The sequence below is a fragment of the Acanthisitta chloris genome, unplaced genomic scaffold (genome assembly GCF_000695815.1).
Source record: "Acanthisitta chloris isolate BGI_N310 unplaced genomic scaffold, ASM69581v1 scaffold2998, whole genome shotgun sequence".
Classification (NCBI taxonomy): domain Eukaryota; kingdom Metazoa; phylum Chordata; class Aves; order Passeriformes; family Acanthisittidae; genus Acanthisitta; species Acanthisitta chloris.
The window spans coordinates 38,069-51,563 of NW_008688529.1; the positions used below are offsets into that span (position 1 = coordinate 38,069).

At 38.8% G+C, this 13,495-nt stretch overlaps 1 protein-coding gene across 1 annotated transcript in view; it reads right to left on the reverse strand.

The window, feature by feature from the left end:
* GRIP1 (glutamate receptor interacting protein 1) overlaps positions 1-13,495 on the reverse strand; it is a gene marked incomplete at its 5' end in the record, with an annotated part of 104,314 nt that overhangs the window by 21,937 nt on the left and 68,882 nt on the right. Inside the window, 5 exons of the mRNA XM_009081039.1 lie at positions 2,253-2,398; positions 2,620-2,689; positions 10,094-10,174; positions 11,768-11,913; positions 13,269-13,455. Coding sequence (XP_009079287.1) covers positions 2,253-2,398; positions 2,620-2,689; positions 10,094-10,174; positions 11,768-11,913; positions 13,269-13,455 — 630 coding nt within the window. The remainder of the gene's footprint in view (positions 1-2,252; positions 2,399-2,619; positions 2,690-10,093; positions 10,175-11,767; positions 11,914-13,268; positions 13,456-13,495) is intronic.

Below are 13,495 nucleotides of genomic sequence, written 5' to 3' on the forward strand. Positions count from 1 at the left end.
AAAATGAATATAAAAAGGAAGCATTTGGAAGAAATGAGAACCTAGGGAGGAACCCCTGCTCCTCACCTTCCTTAAAAAAGCATGCAATGGAGAATTAAAAAGTTTAAATCTTAATCCTGTCATTTAGAAAATTATTTGGAGTGCTCCATGACTGCTCATCAATTAGCATCAGGCTTCTACTTTCTCTGGGAATTTATTGATTATTTTTCTCTGTTGAGTTTGAGCAGCGCATTTCTTCCCTTTGTGAGAAAAAAAAGACTTTCATAAGTAAACTCATAGAAAATAAACAAAAAAAATTTTAATCGAGGCACACTTTCTGCTACACCTTTGCTACTGTTTTGCCACTGTTTTTAAAACAGTTATGCTTTAACATTTCAGGAGACACTCATTTTCAATTTCAAAGTACTTGAAATCTGCTATAAATAATTTCAATTACACTTTGGCACTTAGTCAACTGTTACGGGAAGCATTTGTATAAAGAATATTCTTTTCTGTAGGTCTCTGAGTAGCTGTCCATTTACAATTGAATCTGTTCAGTTACACCAATCAAGTCTGGCTAAGACACTGTAGTTGCGTGAGAATCTTGATATAGACATATGATGTTAATTGTAAAATAAGAAATGTGAGTGTGTAAAAGAAAACCTTGGAATAGGAATCTCACTCAGACTAAGATCTATACAAGGTACCATGGTGCGCAATACCTCCGAGAGCAAAGATGTTACTTTACATGGGTGGAGATTCAAATTCACAATTCAGTGACAACAACGGAAAATGTGTACCAACTTCAATGGAAATAGAAGCTGTCCTACAAAAAGATTCTATCCAAAAGGTGAGGGGGAGTGGTGGGATGACATGACACATAGAGCAAGCCCACAAGTGTTTGAAAGTGTGGGAGAAGTTACTACTTCTTCTACATGGCTCTAACTCATGCTTCTCTTTTATGGTCTGTTGGTAATTTGTCTGCAGAGTTATGATGAGTCTCCTAAATGAAGGGAAGAAGTTGAAGGAGGAATCCTAGGTGGCATGAACATTTAAAAAACAGATCTCCTCTTGAGCAGGAGAAAACTCAAAACTTCCTACCAATTTTCTGACAAGTGCAGTTGCAGTTTGCTCTTTGTAATATACTTAGTTTGCTCAGTTTTGCAAAGCAACTGACAGTCAGGTGCCCCTTTGGATGTACAGCCCATGGACAGTTTGGCCAGTCTCTGTCCAAGATGGACCAACCACGTGTAGCAAATCCCACCTCAACACCTGCAGGGACCTAACCACAATATCCTGCCGAGGAGTGGCAGTTCACTTTGCTGGATCAAAATTTACTTCTGAAAGCCAATTTGCACAAGGTACTAACTAAATGCATCTGCCTTTGCTATATACTGATCATACTGAGAACATTGTTTGCTTTCAAAAGCAATTAAAGGAAAATGGTGTTCTTGTGCAATTCTAAACACTTTCAACAGTTGCACTTGATTTTAAATAATTAAGTCCGGCAGGTTGTGCCCTTTTGCTGTGAGACTGTATGGAACTTCAGAATTCATGCTCTTGTGTAATGCTGTAGTAATAGTAGTTACAACTGCCTAACTTCCTTTGCCACTACGATGCATAATAGAATTCAGTTTATTATCTCCAGGTAGAAATTCTGCTCTTATGGAACCCATACTGTGGAAGAGACAAGACTATTAATAGGTGTAGGTGTGCAAAACTGTAGCAGGTCCATTATTTACACTGGGTTGATCAGACATGGCCCCTCCATCAGCCCTCCAGGACAGCACGTAAAGTGCTACTTACCTTTAAGCACGTGAACAGTCATACCTGAAGTCAAATTTTTAAGTTTATGGACAAAGCATGCACTTCACCCCTCTGCTGGAGAACTGAGGCCTACGGATCCATGCTTTGCTAACCATGGTTCCGAACTTAAAATCTCAACACTCGGATAAGAGACAGAGATGGCTGTCTCTCATGTCTTTATATGGCTGCACCTGAGAGGAAATTGCCTTCGCAGAAAACTGCCTTTCTAGAAAACTGAAGACCTCACTTTGCAGTGCAGGTCCAGCAGGCCATATAGCTAGTGAGAAAATCCAAAACTTTATATACAATTAAAATTCTTTTTAGGTGACATTTTCTGATTATCATTACCATAAACCCCCGTGTTTAGAAAAAGAGTATTTCACTAAAGTTTAAATGTAAAAGTAAACCCCTGTGTTCTAGAAATCCTGAAAATACACAAGAAATTCCAATGGGCTCATTGCTAATACCGGAATTATCTTCATCTTTGCGGATCTTTAACTTTACAAGGTCCTCACAGTGCTGAAGGATCTGGACAGCATCTTCCATTGAGCAGTTGTCAAGTCGAATGTTATCTATTGCAAGCAACTTATCACCCAGTTCGAGTGTCCCAGTTCTGTGAAGAAGTGACCAAGCTCACATGAAATTCTAGTAACATTAAAGCCAGGTACCTTAAAGGCATAAACATTATTATAGAAACAAGATGGATTTTAAAAAAGAGTTATTTACAAAAAAATAAAAACAAAGCACAGTACCTCATGAGCTCCCTCTGTTTAACTTGAATCTGGCTGGTTACACATCAGAAACAGATTTTTACTGGGAGCTGGAATGTCTTACCTGTGGGCAACACTTCCTTTCTTGATATCAGAAATAACCAGAGGGTCCCCTGGTCTTCTACTGGATGGAGCTGTAATAAAGAATATATACAAGCATTTATTTTAATTTCTAGACATGCAGACAGGCTAATTCTGTCCATAAATCAACACTTCATACACATAATTTATCTGCATTACATTACTCCCCTTCCCCTCAATTATATGTACATATAATACAAACAAACATCAGCAGCATATTAGTAAGACTGCATATTCCTCAAAAATTAGAAAATTCCAGAATTATGGTGACTGGTGCAATGTGAATTTAGTCTGATTCTATCCTAATTCTGGACTAGGCCAGGACTGAACCATGTAAAGATATCACAGCACAGCTCCAGTGATCTATTAAAAAATGCTGTGTAACTATAGCACATAAGGAAGACTTTCTGTTAATAGAACCTTTCAGTACAACTATTAATGATGACCTTTTCCCCAGAATAAATTCTAGTTTATTATAACTCTGACCGACAGGGCTGCTCTGGCAAAATATCCAGTGTGGGCTAGCACACATCTTTAAATCCACTCCCATCCCATCCAGTGCTTAAGGCAGAGCTATGAAAGTAATGCTTCCCGGGTGAGGAGGAGGAATCTACTTCACAATAAATGAGATGCTGTGAATAGTGGCCACACATACCATTGAGCTGATACACAGGTACCACATCTGTGCAGATGTAGCTTATATCACACAGATGTTTGCTTCACTGTGACTCCTGGTTCCTCTGAAGCAAATGTGTACCTCTTTTGGTAAGTAACCTTGCTTCCCTATGCTGCTGCTGAGCCCTAAGCATTGCAACTTTCCCCCACTTTGTACAGGGGATATCTACTAGAAGCACTGCAATTCCAGCCTAAAATCTCCACCAGTCCTCTCCTTGCACACCTAACTCATCTCTTTTTGAAAGTATCTGACATAACTGTTGATTTTCTGTCTGTGCCTCATGGTTAAAAGGGTGCTCTGCTCTACAATTGTAATTGTAATTCTTTATTGACTTGTGAAAAAGTCTTTGACAGGTTTGCCTCGGCCAGGAAATTTGCTCGGCAATTTTGCTTGACTTTTGGTTGCATAGGAAGCAGTTAACTATCCAAGAGGAAGACAACAATGATTGCTGACTGCTTCCAGAGGACTGTTTCTTGGGTTAGCTTCACTGATTGTGTTGTTTTGGAGGGTTCATCCATTTACTGACAGAAGACTGCACTCAAGACCTGATATCATAAGCAGTGAGCTCAGAACTTGAGGGTAACAAAAGACACATTTTTAGACAACTGTGTGGCACATGCTGTCTACTGTTGGGAAGTATCCCACCTACTGCTGCTCTGTCTAGGAAGTGGTCCATGTGGTGAACACAGGCTGACTTTTGGGACTGTTGTTAAGGAAGAGTGTGCTAATATTAAAACATTGCTGCATGCTATAAGGCTCTCAGTTGTCCTGAACAAACCAAAGGGTTTGCACATGTAGGGTTCTTCAACTGCCCCAAGCCATTTCTGCTCTGTGTACTGAGCCTTCTGCATTCTCACAGAAGGTACTTTTCCATTAGGCTCCAAACACCTAACAGACAATCACCCAAAAAGTGCACATATTGGGGGATCACCTAAAAAATCCTGATGTCAGTTACTTTAGCAGCTCATGAATCTTTTCTTTGATGGAAAATGACAGATCTTCACCTCCAGCAACCACAAGGTAAATTAATAATGACATTTCCAACACAATATGTTAACAGATCTTGTTAACCTTAGCTGCCCTGACTGAGAAAGCTTTTCAATGTCCAAAGGAACTGTTCAAGAACTGCTAAATAGCCATATTTCAAAGGCAATGTCTCAAATGCCCAGAAGACAGACACACAAGGACTTTAAAGAATTTTTAGAAACTTGTCTAAAATAGCACTCTTTCAGGAAATGGCTATGTTGCAATTTAGAGAACAGTCATTAATTTTTTGCAAGATGAGTAATTTTCATAGCATGTTTCTTCAACTTTCATGCCATGGGTCAACTATATCTCATACGATAATTCCATGATTTACTTGAATTCTTTGGATTTGTTTCACCAATTACTATCTTGTTAAAATTTTAAAGCATCACTTTGGTGAACGCCTTTTTAATTTTATGGTTTTACCCTCTGGGTTGCCTTACAAATCTCTGAGGTTATATGCCACCCACTGTGCAATGTCTGCAGTCTAAGATTTGAATATTGAAATACTTTTAATGAAACTGTCTTATAAAAATTACCAGTACTTACAGTTTATTATTGTTGTGAAAAGAAGAGAGAAGAAACTGAAATGGGGGAAAGAGCACAGCTCAAAGTGTGTGCAAAGTCACAGTGTACATGTGGATGCAAAAGGTATGATATTGCACACAGTTATCACAGTTTCAAACTGAATAAGTGTGAACCAGCAGTATTTTGTCAGTTACCCTGGGCTCTTAATTGTGTCTGGTGGATGTCTCTTGGTGTCTTTTCGTAGGTGCCAAACACAGCTCTATGTGAAATGAATTCTCTCATGCTGACAAGCCCTTAATAAGCAGATACACAACAGTTTGTTTTATTATTGTTCAATGCTCATGACATACTTACTATAAACTATTCAAGTTGTGTTGCAGAGATAAAATCATTAATTTCCTCCTGAACTTTTGTACTGCACATCACCATAGCCTAAGAGTGCCTCCCAAACGCTAGCAAACAGATGCTGTCCCCAGCAACAAGACTGAGTACTATTATCCTGATTTTACAGATGAGGAAAGGAAACATAGGAACATTTTTGTCAAAATATGACAATTTTCAGTGGGCAATCTGGGATATCCATGCCTTTGTTTCTCACAGTATTCTGTAGAATATAACAGCTTCTATGTCCAAAGCACAACTACTGGCCTTTTCAGCAACCGCTGCAGACACTCAGCATTTCTGCAAGTGTGACCCCAGGAACTCAGTAGTTTCTGCAGAAAATCAAGCAGCCATCTGTGGAAAATTTCCACCCCCCAAAATGACTTGTCTCAGCACAACTCTACTGCAGAGAAAAGGAAAAAAACCTAATTTTTCCAGGGTAGTGTTAAACCATCTTGTCCATGAGATCACCTCCTTTGTCTTTCTGCAATCCTCCACCTCATTCATTATGCAGCCTCCATCCCCTTCGTTACACACTACTGTTTCATGTCTCCCCAGAGAGCAGAGAAGAAAGAGCCCCAGTGAGAAAGCAGTATTTGACCACTTAATTAAGATATCCTCATCAATTAACACAAGTTTGAAGTGACACTGTGCAGCTTCAAGTCTCCATTTTTATCTTCCATTTTGGAATAATTTTTGGTTTTAAGAGGCAATTAATAACAAAGCATCTTACCACTCACCCACATCCAGCCTTCTCGTTCAAGTCTCAGCTGTCCCTACCCCTAATCACAGCTCAGTTTCTCTCTCCCTTCCTCTGCTGTCTCCCTATTATGGCTCTCCACTCATTTTCTCTCCTTGTCCCATTTTGCTTGTCCAATGAAGATCTCATCTTTTCCCCTCTCCGGTCCAGCTGTCAGTCTACCTGCTGTTCAGCTTTTGTACAGACCTTACACAGTCTGTATGATGAACTACAAGTGGACTGAAGAGTGCATAAAGTTGTACAGGTACTAAATGTAGTGTTGCATCTAAAAAGCTGATCTTAAGCAAGTTGTTTCTTCTTCCTAAATTACTCTATGATCCTAGGTCTCCACCCCAGGCCTCTACCCTACTTCTACTACTACTCTTCCACTGCCTATCGCCTGCCACGTGAAAGGAAGTTCAATGAAGTCTTGTCAGTTTTGTAGATCAGCTGTTCCATTAGTTTAAAACTCCCAAACAATGCTCCTTCCTTATTTCACTGCTAACTCAAAAAAAAACCCCCACTAAGTGACTTAAACAGATTCTGGGGTGGACATTTCACTTACCACCCAGCCCAAACTCATTTACCACTCTCAGCCTGGCTTCATGCTTTGGAGTTTGATCACAGTCTGAACAAACTGAACAAGCAAAGGAAAATGCTCAAGTGATGGAAAAATATTTTTTATACAAAGTCAGTCCATTTATCCACAATGCTGGCTGACAGCTACTAGACATTTTAAAAATAGTGTGGTTATTAAATAGATGAAAGAGCATTTTACAATTAGACTGATGCACCTCTTTTGGTTCTTAAGTATTGGTTCATGTGGAGCAGCTGAGAAATCTGTTGATTTTTCCTCCGTCTTGAAAAGAATTATTTGTAATGTTGCAAAATGAAGTAAAATTTGCCAGAAGAAATCAAAAAATACATAGAAACATACTTGCTTTATAAATATCTACAGATATTTAGCATTGAATATGAGGAGTAAATTCTTCTCATATTCAATGCTAAATATCTGTAGATATTTACAAAGCTTGTTTCTGATGAAATACAAAAACAATAAAGCAGTCTATAGTATAGCTGCTAGTCAAAATGACTCAGAAAACTGATGATAGTTTGGGTGAGATTCTGATATTCTTACCAGCTTTGCAGCTTCTTATTCCTTGAATAGTCCCATTAGCTTCAGAGAGATTATTTATGAAGCAAGGTGCTGCAGTTCATTACCAGTAAGGATATCAGGATCTTAGTTAAGAAAAAAAACAAGAAAAAAAAGCTGCTAACTACAATTGCCAGAATCTACTAGTAAGTCATTTTATTGGACATAATTCAATGTATTTTAAAACAAAAATTAGTCTATGATAAAGTAGCCAGTTGCCTCAAAAATTACCTTAAGAAAATACTCTGTATTCCATTACATGGTCTAAAATCAATGTCACTGGTAAATAAATTAAAACAGATTTGAACACTTCTAGATCTACTTAAAAGCCATCCTTCTAGGGACCGGTTCTGTTTTAAAAGCATAATCACACACATGGGCACACTGCTGTGTTGTGCTTTATTTGGATGATGTAATTTCAAGAACTGCTCCAATTGCTCTAACCAGGCGACTGCGTGTCAAAATGATCATATCTGAAGCAAGGAATATATAGTCACTTATATTTGCAAGCTATGAAATAGTGTCTTTATTGAGTGTAAGTAGCTATTAATAGGAAGATTAGGCAGATATTGCAGAGATAAGGGAAGGATGATAGGAATCCAGTGTGTGTATGAAGGCAGCGTTAGGCAAGGCCAGTAGACTGTGAGATAACTGACATGCACTATCCAAAACTCAGATCCCTGGATTAACATTAACAATGATGCTCATGAAACTCTTCTGCCTTTCTTTCTAGGGGGTTCTGCTATCTAAGGGGATTTTTAATGTTTTTTTTGTCATTCTCTTCTTGCATTAATAAATCTGGAACTAAGAGAAGTCTCTTCCCCTATTACATGTCTTGTTTTTCAGAGACCATGAACTAGCTTAATTGCCTTTAGTGCTGTGTGTCACCTCAAGATATAATTTCAAGTACCTGGCTGTAACTTCATGCAGGCACAATTGGGTGTTCATTACCAAGAAAAACAACACAAAGAAAGAGAAACAAATTCCTCTTCCAGGATGTCTGACAGATAACTTAGAAGAACTCTTTGGGACTTAAATTAGACATATGTTCAGGTGCTTCTGAACAAAAAGTCTTGTCTTGTCTGTCAGGTCAGGCAATTTCCTTTCTCATACAAATCCCAAACTAAACTGGGGATATGGAAAGTAAGACAGATGTTTCTCTGTAATGTTTTAATCGCATTTTCTCATTCACCACTAACTCCATTAACTTGAGAAGAGAGAGCATGAAACAGGTCTCTAGCACTTAAACAGATTAAGCCCCTTGACCACCTCTATCACCCCTGTTAAAGACTGGTCATACCAACTCTGCTGAGTTTCCCTCAGTATTTGTTATTTAAAAGAAATCATATAGCTTTCTGACAGTATCAGTAATAAATGGCATGCTAATGTGCTAAAATGTCCTAACAAAAATGCAGCAAAATTAATATCAAACACTTATATTCTTTAAATCATACTGCTGCCTTTAGGAGTTAATTAGGTAGAACAGAGCAAAGTACTGAAAAGCAAGCATGAAATGCAGCAATTCAAGACTTCTACCAAGCAAATTTACTAACTTTCAGTTATTAGTATAAACCAAGTAAATTTTAAAACCAAGTAAATAATTAATCCTATATACATTCATATGCATTAAATACTATTACTGAGATTATTATTCCAAGTCATTAAGGTATGCAAAGTTTGAAAGACGAGACCTAAATACTAAATTCCAAGAACATTAGCTTTCCATCAAAACTTTACTCCTACTGGCACAAAAAAGTACAAGATGCCTGAATTCCAAAAAGCAACAAAAATCAAATTACTAGCGAGACACTATTTTTCAATAATCTTAGAAACCATTACTGATCCTAAGAATAACATTTAAATAGAACAGTCTCACTCCAGGTTTTCTCATTTACCAATATTTTCATTTGTACAAATACATGTAAGACCTACGATTTTGCTTCAACCATCACATCACATCTTACAGTCTAACGATTACTCATTCAAGTGTGCAACACAAGCAAACAGGCCCACAGTGTTTCTCAATTGTTCATCAGACAGAATCCCTAGCACTGAGCTCCCTGCTGTACTTTTGATGAACCATATTCCATTGTGCTGGTAAAAGCTTTGAGAATACAAGTCAAAGCACAATCTTCCCTCAAGACACATGAATAATTCCAAAGAAAGACTAATAGTCTACGAAGGGCCACAACCATAAAGGAATGTTAGTTCTGATGACACCAGATTCTGCAGTGTCAAATACAAGCCCATTAACTTTGATATGGACTGTTTTTCTTTCTGTCAAGGGCTGAATTCAGTATGCTGGAGTTTACCTGGTCAAAATCCAGTCCTAACACAGCATTTACTGTCTGCTCTCAAAATAAGTATAGAAACACTTTGATTTCAAACAACAGTAACAAATACTTTTTGAGAAACAGACTAGTGCTACCCTTGCAACCTTCTTTAGCAATCCCTGGAAACCCTAGTGAAAAGGGACTTTGCTATGTGACCAGCACATTGAGAACTGCTCACTAGTTTTACAGGCTGAGGATGTATCTTCAGACTCTGGGTTCTGAAGCAGGAAATAACCCCATGGATCCTCATGCTTGTGAGAACCCTTGAGTTCAGAGGGGTTCTATTCAAGAGCCTGTGAGAGATCTGAGACTTTGCTTTACACTTCATAGCTGTGCAAACACTTCTGCATGGCCCTAATTCTGTTGACTTGATTTTTTTAATGGGAGTTAAATATGTACTACACATAAAGGAATGGGTCAAGCATTAGGCCTGGCAACCTTCTGTCTTTGTTAACTACTAGAAGAGGAGTAAAAATATGTTACAGAATGGTATTTCATCAGAGAAAAAGCAGAAAAATAAAAGGAAATTAGAAGAGGAAAAACATGAGACTGTACCTACAGGACCTACTATCTGCAGATTATCCCAGAAATATGGTCTGAAAAATAAGCACTTTTACTTACAACTTATGGTGATGCCAAGTTCCACATTATGCTTCTTTGGTAGTTTCACATGAAATGTTCCACTGCTTGGTATAACTGATTCTAAAAGCAAACATTAAAAATGTAAGATAATTTATAAGGTGCAGCAATTCCAAATGTGTTGGAACTATACGTATAAGTTGATGAAATCACATCAGAATCACAAGGCACAGATGAAACACAGGTGCTGAAATGAAGGAGGTAGGACATGTGAAGTATGATTTATAACTCTCCTGGTAATTTCACGGTAACTCAATTTTTTTTAAGGCTTAACTGAATTTGTGGAGATTGCACGGGCCAGCAGCCAGCTGAGATTGCAGTTTTTTAGCTCGTATGCAAGTTCTGTGAGTACACGTGAAAATTTTACTGCTGGCAGATAACTTTTAATTAAAAGGACAGAAGATTGAGTTGCAAGGACTTCAGGCCTTTGTTGCTGTAGGCCTAACACTTTTTAACTGTCCACTAAGGTAACTGCCATGGATTTTATATTTAGTGGGAAGAAAAGGAATCAAAACATCACTAATGGAGAAGCACCTGGTGCTGACAGAGGGAAAAAACACTTGAACACACAGCACTGTATTTGAATCCTGACTTTTGTTACCACTGCTAACAAAGGTGGCCTTTCCTGAAAAGCAGCAACTGAAATTATAGCTATGGAAACATATAAATATTCAGGTGGCAGAAGACTCTAACCATGAGTATGAGTCTGCTGTCACAAAGCAAATGGGAGAAGCACAAACAAGTTCAGGGACTGAAATACATGTGAATTCAAGTGAATTTAAATGACTCATTATTAAGTTTTCTTGCTTTTTAATATTTAATTTCCAATGTATATGAATGTACATATTGCACTTGATTTTTTTAAAATCATTATACTAGATGGATGTGTGCGCACTAAAAGAATATACAGAATTACTCTAGGAACTTAAGTCTAATTTTGACATCATGTTTTGTAATACCAGTAACAAGAATCACACTATGCAAAATACAGCACATCCAGCATTGTTATGACTTCAAAGGAGTCACTGTCAGATGAACAGAAAAGTCTTAGAAGTTTTTACCATTCACATAGTGGGGTAGTCCATACACATAATGTGTACTTGTTTGATATAGATGATTTGTGATTTTATACATGTATTCTGCATGCTTAAACACATAAATAAAAGCCATCAGTAATAATAAAGACTCACCAGTCACATTAACAATGATTCTTATGGCTTTTATTAATTCAGTTTCTATCACTTTATTTGGATTGTTGACTTGAGATATTGTAAGTGAAACTCCTCAGAGTTTTCTGCTTATCCACCCTCTTATAATACTTTTCTGTCTAGTAAAACATTTCATAATTTGGTCTATACAGGATGTGTCTCTGCTCAGCAGAACATTTCTATCTAAGGGCAGAAAAATGTCCAACAATAACTCAGAGGACAGACGTTCACCAGATCTTACTACAGGACTTGTCATTTCTATTTGTGTTCTGAAGTATGTTGCAGGGCTGTGTGAAATGAGAAAGCTTTACAAAAAGACATGTCACTTGAATACTGAATGGTGTAGATGTGAGAAGAAAGCCTCCACCTTGAATGCCTAACACTCGCAATGTACTTGGGATTTATTCCTTCATTTTTCTTGCAAGACAGAATAACAGGACATTCATACCTGCAACATCGAATTCTATTTCCAAAGTGACCTTGTTGGTGATAGAGGAGTCTCTGAGCAGCTGATTGGCCTCATCAAATGTGCTGTCTTCAGTTGAGATGCCATTTATTGCCACTATTCTGTCTCCTATTTGCAGCACCCCACACCTTGGTACACAATGATACAAAACAATCATCAGATGTGCATGTTACCAGAACCTGCAATATCACAGAATCACAGGATTGCTTAGGTTGGAATAAACCTTTAAGATCATCAAGTCCAACATTTAACACAGCGCCCCTAAGCCTATCACTTCTGTGTTGAATTGCCACATTTACATGTCTTTTAAACAGCTCCAGGGATGGTGATTCAACCACTTCCCTGGGCAGCCTGCTCCATTGCTTGACAACCCTTCTCAGTGAAGAAATTTTTCCTAGTATCTAATCTAATTTCCCCTGGTGCACCTTGAAGCTGCTTCCTCTCATCCTGTCACTTGCTACCTGGGAGATGAGAACAAATTCACCTTGCTACAACCTCCTTTCAGGTAATTGCAGAGACTGATAAGGACCCCCCTGAGCATCCTTTTCTCCCAGCCAAACAGCCACAACTCCCTCAGACACTCCTCATGAGACCTGTGCTCCAGCTCCTTCACAAGCTTTGCTGCCCTTCTCTGGACATACTCCAGCACCTCAGTGTGTGTCTTGTAATGAGCAGTCCAAAGCTGAACAGAAGATTCCAGGTGTGGCCACACCAGTGCTGAGTACAGGGGGATGACCACTGCCCTGCTGGTCATACAGTTTCTGATACAAGTCACCTGATCAAACACATTCAACCTAACCTTGAAGGAGAACCGTAGCATAGCAGCTCAACAGTCTACCCAGGCACAGAGGGGGACAGAAGCTGCTGCCCCTTTGCACAAAGACACTATTAAGCACTCCCAGTATGGGTCGTGCTCTCTAGGTGCTGGGACCCAGGAAGAGGGGTCTTCATTCCTCCATCTCACCCGTGGACATCACCTCTGCCTCTGACCCTGGGCTGCAGGTGAAACTGGAGCTAGTACTTGTCTGTGCAACTACTACTGTTCTCATGACATGATTAAATACATATGTAAGCATAAACATGCAATTGAAATGCTGCAATGAAATACTTAGTAAGTGAAAATTCCTTAAGATTTGATTCTGTACTGACTCTGAACTGAGCTGGATATAGCCTCCCACCATGGCACACTCAATTTTAACTATTTTGACTTCTGTGGTGTTTCTGATTTTTTTTTCCCTTTTGCATGAATATAGCTTCCAGTCTCCTGCTGGAGGACTCTGGATGGTAAGAACATCAGTGCTAGTCCTTTTTCTTATAGCTGATCAAGAGTATGAAATATCATTGTCAGAACAGGAAGTTTATAACTTGCCCCACTTCACTGAGGAAAGTCCTGCCATTTGTCACAAATTGAAAGCAACAAGCCCAAAGTGCCCCAAGGAATGTTCCCCAAAACATACTTAGTGGTCAATTAAAAGAACCTCACCTTTCCGCCGGACTGTCAGACTCAATATAGGAAATGAGAGGTGGAGAAGACAAGGTCTCAGTGGCAAACACGCTACCCTGGAGCTGTATCCCAAACCCTACTATAGGGTCAGCTGTCAGCACTACTTCTGTGGTTTCTGTGTGGACGACCTGCCCAGCCAAACCAACAGTGCTAGAGGCTAAAGACACTATAAAACAGAGCAGACCAGGAGGAAAGACATTCATATG